The sequence below is a fragment of the Pinus tabuliformis genome, chromosome Q (assembly GCF_031772625.1).
Source record: "Pinus tabuliformis cultivar Carrire ecotype Pingquan chromosome Q, CPIR1, whole genome shotgun sequence".
Lineage (NCBI taxonomy): Eukaryota > Viridiplantae > Streptophyta > Pinopsida > Pinales > Pinaceae > Pinus > Pinus tabuliformis.
In genome coordinates, this window is record NC_142296.1 from 682,748,849 (window position 1) to 682,758,310 (window position 9,462).

At 31.7% G+C, this 9,462-nt stretch overlaps 1 protein-coding gene across 1 annotated transcript; it reads left to right on the plus strand.

Annotated features, from left to right (window-relative positions):
• The first annotated feature begins 2,299 nt into the window (after positions 1 to 2,299).
• Positions 2,300 to 3,312, plus strand: LOC149221389 (uncharacterized). Its single transcript, XM_089382972.1, has one exon. It carries the CDS (start codon positions 2,553 to 2,555, stop codon positions 3,177 to 3,179), a length of 627 nt encoding a protein of 208 aa, XP_089239098.1. The 5' UTR covers positions 2,300 to 2,552; the 3' UTR covers positions 3,180 to 3,312.
• Positions 3,313 to 9,462: the final 6,150 nt, after the last annotated feature.

Below are 9,462 nucleotides of genomic sequence, written 5' to 3' on the forward strand. Positions count from 1 at the left end.
ATGGGACAATTTGAGGAAAAGAAGCTGGCATGGCCCAAGCAGGTGTTCGATGTGTGAATCAGATGAGGGGTCGAATCTCCACATGTTCTTCCAATGCAAATCCTCACAGGAAATCTGGTATGATTTGGCCATCCTTTTTGGTTTTCCTCGTATGGTTTTTGTTTCCCTTCATGCAGCCTTCCAATGGTGGTGCAGACAAAGGGAGCCAAGGCGTTGTCTCATTGTTATTATGATTTGGTGTGCATGGAACTGGAGGAATTATAAAATTTTCAGAGACTCAAAGGCCCCCTATAATTCCATTTTGCAGCGCATCATTTCAATTTTTTATTCAGTTCCAAAAAAGCAGCCCAAAAGTCCGGGTCCCTAACATGACTATGGCCTCTTGTCTATGGTTTTTTTGTGGATATGATGTTCAGCATGTGTATTTTTGAGTGCTTTTTTGCCACGATCTAGAACCCGTTCTAGATGTTTTGGATTATTGGTAGATCCTGTTTTCCACAGTCTTTTTTTTGTTGTGCTGAGCTATTTGTCTTTCTGTTCTAGACGTTATCATGGATATCTGTTTATCTGTTTATCCTCAAAAGATGTCTTGGTACATGGCTGCTCAAGCTATCTTTTTTGTATCCTATCTTGGTTTTTGTATTGACTCAATATAATCTATGAAAGCTTTTTCTTCTGAAAAAAAAACTTGGCAGGAATCTAATTTTTTAATTTATTTAAAAAGAATGGATCATTTTGCTAAATAAAATTTACATATATATAAATGAATTTTATAAATAATAATGAGGAACTTATTAGAATTGGAATAATCTCAAATCCCTAGGAAATTGGTGGCAAGTCACATGAATCTCATTTTTTAAATTTATTAAAAGTCAATACAACCTAACAAACTGAGAACCATGAATCTAATTTTCTAAATTTATTAAAAGTAATGGACCATTTTGCTCAATAAAATTTACTTATATATAAATAAATGTTATAAATAATAATGAGGAATTTATTAATACAATAATGTGCTTAATAATACACTACAAAGCATATTCCTTTAAGAATCAATCTAGACTCTCAATTAAAAAAATAAAAAACAAAAATCAACAAATCCCCATCCACCTTAAATTCAAATAAAAAACCCACAAAAAAATTATTATTGTTAATTAATTATCAAAATTCATTTAAATATATATGAAAAAAGTTATATATTCTATAAATTTGTTTTTTCTCATCACTTAAAATAACATAAAGAGTTATTATAAATACATTGCAAAGCATATTCCTTTGAGTTTCAATCGAGACTCTCAAGTAAAAAAATAAAAAATAAAAATCAACAGATCCCCATCCACCTTAAATTCAAATAAAAAACCCACAAAAAAATTATTATTGTTAATTAATCATCAAAATTCATTTAAATATATATGAAAAAAGTTATATATTCTATAAATTTGTTTTTTCTCATCACTTAAAATAATATAAAGAGTTATTAATTATTTTTAATCTAAAAATTTTATAATAATGATCAATTTTAAATAAATTAAATTATACATATTAAATACTAATAAATAAAATTAATATTAATATTATAATGTTAATGATTAATTTCCATTGAAATTTAAAGAGTTAATTTAACTTATAAAAAATAAAAAACTCATTAAAAAAATTACTTTAATTCTAAGTTCGAAAAGAAGTGAGAGTGGTGTTATCATATGGCTATATTTTTGCTAACTTAGAAGATCAAGAAAATTGGTAGTCTAATATATGTTTTGAAAATTAAATAGAATGTTTTTCCATAGAGAAAATGTTTCTCATCCTCAATCTTCTTAGCATTGCATTGACAGAGTATTTCATCACATGAGAGTATTGCAATGACAGAGCATTTCTGCATTTTCAGAATTCGCTGATGTCAAGTTGCACTATGAAACTCATGAGAATTTCGTCTTATCTTAACAATGTTCATTTTCTTCTTAATATTAGTCAAGACAAAAAGATAATTTTGGTTTTCAAGATTGGGATTGATCACCTCCAATGAAATATCCAAGATTGGACATCTTTATGTCACGTTGGATTAAGCAAAAAATTAAAAATCCAATGTAGTGAAAGGCAATTTAAAAAAATCAATTGATTCCATGCTATATAACTTCTTCTCATTCATAATATATTTAATCAAAAAATAATAAAAAACAATTAAAATCACTCAATTCAATTATAACAATGTGTTAACATTAAACACTGCTACAATTTTATTTTAACTATAATATTAATATTAAACACTAATTCAATTTTATTTTAAATACAATATAATATAATATATTTTTGGAAGTAAATGTGATGACTTTTTAAGATATTAAACTAAGCAACAAAAACGACCGACCCTACTGTGGATATAGTTTGAGTGTTTCTAATTTAATTGGCCAAACTATGCACTGCGGGTGATTTTGCAGATCAATTGACAGGAAGATTCGATCCGCGGACCTAATACTCGGCACTGTGCGGTTTGGGTATTTCGAGCGGAGACCGAAAGGATCGGAAAGCAGCGCCAAGAGCAGGGCACCGTTGCGATGGAAAGAAAAGAAGAAGGTAAAGTGGTAGGCAACGCTGAGTTCGTCCGCCGTCGCAGGAAGCGCCAGATACTCTGTTGTTGCGGGAGCACCGTTGCTCTTCTGCCTCTTTTCGTCAGCGTGTGCGTGATTCTGGCGGTCACCGTGTTCAAGGTACGGGACCCCATGGTGACCGTGAACTCCGTGACCCTCAAAGGCGGTGTCTTCAATTTCAACGCCACGCAGTTAAAGCTTGACTTCGGTGTTAGCCTGGATCTGAATCTGTCTATAGAAAATCCGAACAAGGCGAGCTTCAAATTCGGAAACGGTACCACGCAGTTGCTGTATCGCGGCACAAACATCGGGGAAGGGAACGTTCCGGCGGACGAAATAGGCAGCGACGGCACCATCACAATGAACGTTACTGTTACGGTTCTCCCGGACCGGGTGCTATCGAACGGAAATGCGACTTCTGACGCGCTCGCTGGAAGTTTTCCGATTAGTAGTCGGACGAGGATTTCAGGGCGAATGAATTTCTTCAACATTTTTAAGCACCACGCAGTTTCCTACACTTCCTGCGATATTAACATTGCTTTGCCGTCGGGTTCCCTCACAACCCCAATTTGTACATATTCAGTGAAGCTCTAATAGGTTTTTCTTGCAGTTTCTTGTTTCTGTCCACGTAAAATTTGTAATTGTTTCTGTCCACGTAAAATTTCTACAATCCATGTATTTATTCCCAATTCTTTTGGATAAAAGAAAATGAAATTGTAAAATTTCTACAATCCATGTATTTATTCCCAATTCTTTTGGATAAAAGAAAATGAAATTGTAAAATTTCTGGCATCCATGTATTTATTCCCAATTCTTTTGGATAAAAGAAAATGAAATTGTAAAATTTCTACCATCCATGTATTTATTCCCAGTTCTTTTGGATAAAAGAAAATGAAATTATAAAACACATATATAGATGAAAAGGGTTTTGGTTTTCGCAATTTTTTCAGGCACAGGTAAAGATAAAATAAATGGAAATTATAAAACACATAAATATAAATGAAAAGGATTGAACATGAAAAGTATTTTAGTGTTGATTGTCTAAATTTTACTCACATTTATTTTAATTTTCAAAAATTTTATCACACTACCAATTTTCTTAACTTGTTAATTTAACAAAATTATAGTGATCAAAACAATAAAAAAAAAAAAAAAAAAAAAATCTTAAAAAAATTAAAAAATACCTCAAATTTACTAACAACACCTAGAACCCAATGTCCCAGAGTCCATGGTTGTTCCCCACAGGGATTTACTCTTCCCCATTGGGTTTCATTAAGCTTAGCATGGATGGGGCCTCCAAGAGAATCCTGGTCTGGTAGGCTATGAGCGACTTTTTAATAACTTTTCCATAACAGGCAAGGTAACACATTGAAATTTTTTTTTATAGATCATTATGGATAGAACAAATCCCATATTAACACATTAATTTTTTTTATTATTAAATAAATTCATAATTTTTTATAATAAACATTGCTCATTTCATTGAGTTCATATACAACATAAATCTTATCTTAAAAGTCCTTATTCTATAAATTCATAATCCTTCTCAATAAACTTTGCTCATTTCATGGAGTTCACATACATAAGATCTTTATTCTTCTTTGTTTCCTCTTTTGGCTAAGCTTAACCTTTATGTTCTCTTCAATCATTTTAACATAAAATTCCAAAAGTCCTTCAAATATGATTTATTATTTAAGTATTATGACATTATTAAAAACTCCTACATTCGGGTATGTTACTTTGGAATTAATCTCCTCTTTCATATCTTCATGAATTAAAAATTTCGCGCCTTTTATTCAATTAGGGTTTTAAACCTTTCAACATGGGTCTTTCTAAGACTCTATGCATATGAATGGTTACCTCCGACATGCGTGCTTGTATATTTTACAAGTATATGAAAAATATACACCACCACATATTATTACATGTTAACCTTATTTGTGGCTTGGTATTTGTATGCATATGAATGGTTACCTCCAACATGCGTGCTTGTATATTTTATAAGTTTATGAAAAATATACACCACCACCTATTATTACATGTCAAACGTTTTATTGAGAGTTTTTTTTCGATATAAGTCAATGTGACTTTGTTATTGAGTTTTATGTGGTATATTAGGAGTATAATCGTTTTAGACTATTTTAAGATTGTGGCATGAACACTTATGCAGATATGTTTCTCTGAGATTTTGAGTCAAAATCTTTTGAGTGAAGCACCACTTGCATAAGCCCTGCAAGTACCCACAGGTCTTGGCGGGTCCTATTGCGAGTCGGTTTTTCACATAGAATCCACGCTTAAGACCCAGACTCAGTGAGTATTTTATTAAACTCGACTACCCGTATAAGATTCGCGAGTTTGCCATAAGACCCGTATCGGACCCTTATTAGACCCATCAACCCTCAAAAGGCAATTTTTTTTTCTTTTCTTTTTTGGAAATGAGGTGAAGGGAAAGGGAAATTGGAGGCCAGAAAATACTTTATAAGCACCTCTCTCCCTTCAATTTTTCATTCACTTGTCATTTGATTGTTTGGCTAATTTCTATGAGTATTAAATGACTCCATTGCACAGTGAAGGAGCTCTTGGAGGAGGCTAAAGGAGGCTTCATAAGATTATGCCCAGCTTCAATTAGGCTTCATGAACTTTGTTTGAATGTTTTCCATGTAAATTTTTTTAAATTTTTTGTATTCAAATTTTTTTTATTTTTTTTTTAGTTTGCAATTTTTTTTAGCCATATGGTTGAGCATCTCAGCCACACAGCAACACCATAATTACAAGAATTCGCCATCAGAGTTCTGAGTTAACCCTATAGTGCTTCTTCTTATGAGCGCAATTGGTCAATGTTTGGGCACAACCACAACAAAAAGAGAAACAAATTGGAGCATGAGAGGTTGGAGAAGTTGGTTTTCATCTACCACAACCTTCAAATGCTCACAAAACAAGTGCAACCAAAGGATACAAATCTAATTTTATTGGATACTATTGATTTAGAGTCTGATTGGATTGTGGAGGAGTCCCATGATTTGAGTTGGCTTGATGAAGAGACCGAGGATCCCTCTAGTTTTCCATCTGAAATGGAGACTCCAAATACACCCTCCTCATAATTGCTTCAGCCTTCTAATGTTAGTAGTAGCTCCACGAGGACTTATTTTAGGCGTAGTCGTCCATGAGTGATGAAACTCAATATTGTTATGAGACAATCATTTATCATTTATGACATATGTATTTGAATTTTGAACTTGTTGACATTTTTTATTTTAATTATGGAATCATGAGTCATTTTCTTATTCAGTATCTAAATGTTTTTCTTACAAAAATTGAATATGTTATGTTGCACTTTTATAGATATGAGATGATGTTATGAATTATTGCATATATTGTGGTTTTTATCACTTATAGGGATTGGAATTGTCATTAGTTTCTTTTTTGTGCTTAAAATTTACCATATTTTAACATTTTTTTCTATTTTGACGAGTCTTATATGGGTCGTTCTTACGTCTTATACAAGTCGACGAGTCAACAACGAGATGAGTCTTATACGAGTACGAGTCATCCAACATTGATTTTGACGCAAAGACTCAAACAAGCCCTACACCTAATGGTTAAGATTAGTTCTTGGTGGATCTACCATGTACAATGATTAGGGTTTTTTCTTTGTTGCAATCACTGTCCCTTTTGTCAACTTGTGGATTCATTCATTCTTTTTCCCTTCAGAAAACACTTCATTCACATTGCAACTATCTTTTTCCTTAACTCTTGGACCTTAGTATGCCTTTGCTATCAAGGGATCCGATTTTTATTAATCTTGTTCTATCATTCTATGGAAGTGAACAAGGGTTTGCACCATTACTTTCTTACTTTGTTGGTATGATTGAAGGAATATTTCTACAAGGGTTTTCATTTATGCTCCATAGGGCATTATTTATTAATTATTATGGTAACTTATTTCTCTTTTAATAGTTTACCTACTTGTTTCTCCATGTTTCCAAGTATCATAGACAATCTTCTTATCTCAATTTTGAGCTTCTTTTCGATTACAGTTTTAAATGTCATGCTTGCTTATTTCACCGAATTTTAACTAGCTTTGATGCACCTAATGGCACTACAATTACATCATAACCATACTTTCTTAAGTATTATAAAAGAACTACCTTTGGTATTTTCCATTAGTTCATCCATTACATGTTAATTTGCCACGGGTTAACCCCTAACCCTCCAAGGCAGCGTAGTAAGATACTTATTGGTCATTTTACTATCTGGGTGTTTGATTTTTCTTTTCCTATGAGGATTTTGTTTATCAAGAATTCAATTTTCCAAAAAACTTCTTTTTATGTACTAGTGGATTTCGTTCATTTTCCCATTTCTTCTTTCTAGGTTTTTGTGCACTGTTATCCCATATTATTGTTTTAATGTAGTCATGTTTTTGTAGTTGAAAACCATAACCCTACATGGGTTCTTTGTAATTATATACTGCCAACTCAATCATTACAAGGTTTTGAGGGCTTGGTCGTAGTTATCTTTTGATTGACAACACTATTTATATAGAACTTGTTAAATTTTTGCTTGAGGTTTTAACCCTACAATAATGAATATATATATATATATATATAATGTGTACATTCGCAGGTAATTACATCCTCTGGATAATTTTGAAAGTTTTTCATTCAAGGGTACAATTTGGAGCCTTCATACCAATCATGGAAAATTCAACTTCTTCTTCCAGGTCAGATGATCTTGAAACCCCTCGCCACTTCTCTGCATGCGAATCATTGTTTCGTCGAAGTTGGAAAACCAAGGTTCCAATATTTTTTGTAGTTTAATTAATAGGTTATTTTCTTAGGAGATACTTCTTGGAAAGAAGTTTTCATCTTATAAGATTTTATGCCTAGTCTATAATTGTTTAGAAGGGATAGCTATGTCCAATATTTTTTGTAGTTTAATATTTTTCAATTGTGGTCACTTTTGACCAGTTACTATAGCTTTAGTAGTTCATCTACTGTTACCAAACTCAATATGTATTATCATTTTTCCTTATATATAAGTTTTACTCTTATTAATTATATCTTTCTCTATCTGTACCTTTTGTGCAGAGAAACTTATGTACTTGTTATGAGATATATGTTATAACCGTCATAGATTACTCTTGACATGTTAGTAGTAAAATTCTTCATACCTACCATAGATATTCTTTACATAATTGAAAGATTTAATAAACTTGTTCCTTTATTTGTATTGGTACACTAGTTTAGCTTGTTCTAAGGTTTTCCATTTTACTTAGCAAATTTCATAGCTAGAAACTTAGACAATAATAATTGCTATAATCTCTTTCATTAAAGAGTTCCTCCTACATAAATTATTGTTTTTTCTAACCTCACTATCATCATTTCAAATCATATTGACCAGATAGATAACTCTATGTTTTCCATGGTTTATCAAAACATAATGTTTCACAATTTTGGTATATTACATACAAACTTTATATAAAAAGTTTGTTACCTAGCTATATATTCTCAATTAGAATTCTCCTTAATATTTATAATTATATATTTAGGATTACACAAACTGTCATATCCCATCATACTAATAAAAGAAAAAAACATGGAACTTAACTTCCTAATGACTTATTTTTCATATTTCTCCCTTTGAAAACTAGAACATACTTATTTGAGAAATGTAAGTATATATATATATATATATATATATATATATATATATATATATATATATATATATATATATATATATATATATATATATATATATATTTCTAGGAAACAATTCAAATTTACATTTTTCTCTTTTTTCTCTATCATCTATGTTGTAATTTCACTACACGTATTTTTTACACAAAATAGCCAAAGTAAAATCATTATTTCTAAATCTTGTACTTGCACATTAAATACAATTCTAACTTAATAAATCCATAACTAATAATTTAAAGTGATAAAGGTATCGACTTGAAAATTGTGTTCTAGAAATTAAGACTCAAGCTAAACAACTCCACCCAACCTTGACTCCTTTCCCCCAAGAATTCGGGTTTGCAAGTTCTTTTAATTGTACTTGTTTTCTCACCTTTTTCCTCTCACCCAGTTTACCATTTCATGACTTCTCTCCAGCAAAAGACAAAATAAAAACCCCTTTACCAAAGTAGTTGGTAGTTGGTAACTACTTCCACCTCATCCAACATGTGGTAGGTAGTTACTAGCTCATTTATGAGCCCTACTTCCCCACTCTCAAAGACAATGTTCTATCTTTAAGGTAAGTTATTGATCAACCATCTTCATTATCTTTGATAATCTAATCATTTAGATTAGATTCTCAGGACTTAACTAATAGGGGTAATCTGTTAGGTCCCCATAATACTAGTGTATCCCCCTTGTTGTTATTATTGTGCCCTTATGTTATGAAACCAACTCACAAAAAGATAGAAAAGATAGATCAATGCCTTAGAACTAAGCCTCTTCGAGGGGGAAACCTCCTTTACATTACACAAATGAACAATTCTTAGATTCTATGGGGCACAGTAATAACAATATGGGGACAATAGGAGCACAAAAATATTAATAAGGGATACACTACAATAGTAATGGGGGCATCACTAGTATTATAGGGACCTAACATACCCCTCTCCTTCAAAAAAGTGTTGTCCTCAAAGCTTGATTAGTTCTTGATACTTCTGTATAAATTCTTGTCCTCCCATGTGGAATCTTCAACGGGTAAGTTCTTCCACTTGATGTGATACTCTGAAATTGATCTATTTCGTAGCTTTCGATTTCTTGGTTCTGTGACTGCTTCAGGTTCTAGTATGATTTTTCCTTCCTTGTCAAGTTCTCAAAATACTGTTTGAACTAGGATCTTCTGTAACTTTTGAATGAGTTAC

Coding starts and splice junctions, on each gene's coding strand:
- LOC149221389 (XM_089382972.1), top strand. CDS start 2,553: ATGGAAAGAAAAGAAGAAGGTAAAGTGGTAGGCAACGCTGAGTTCGTC.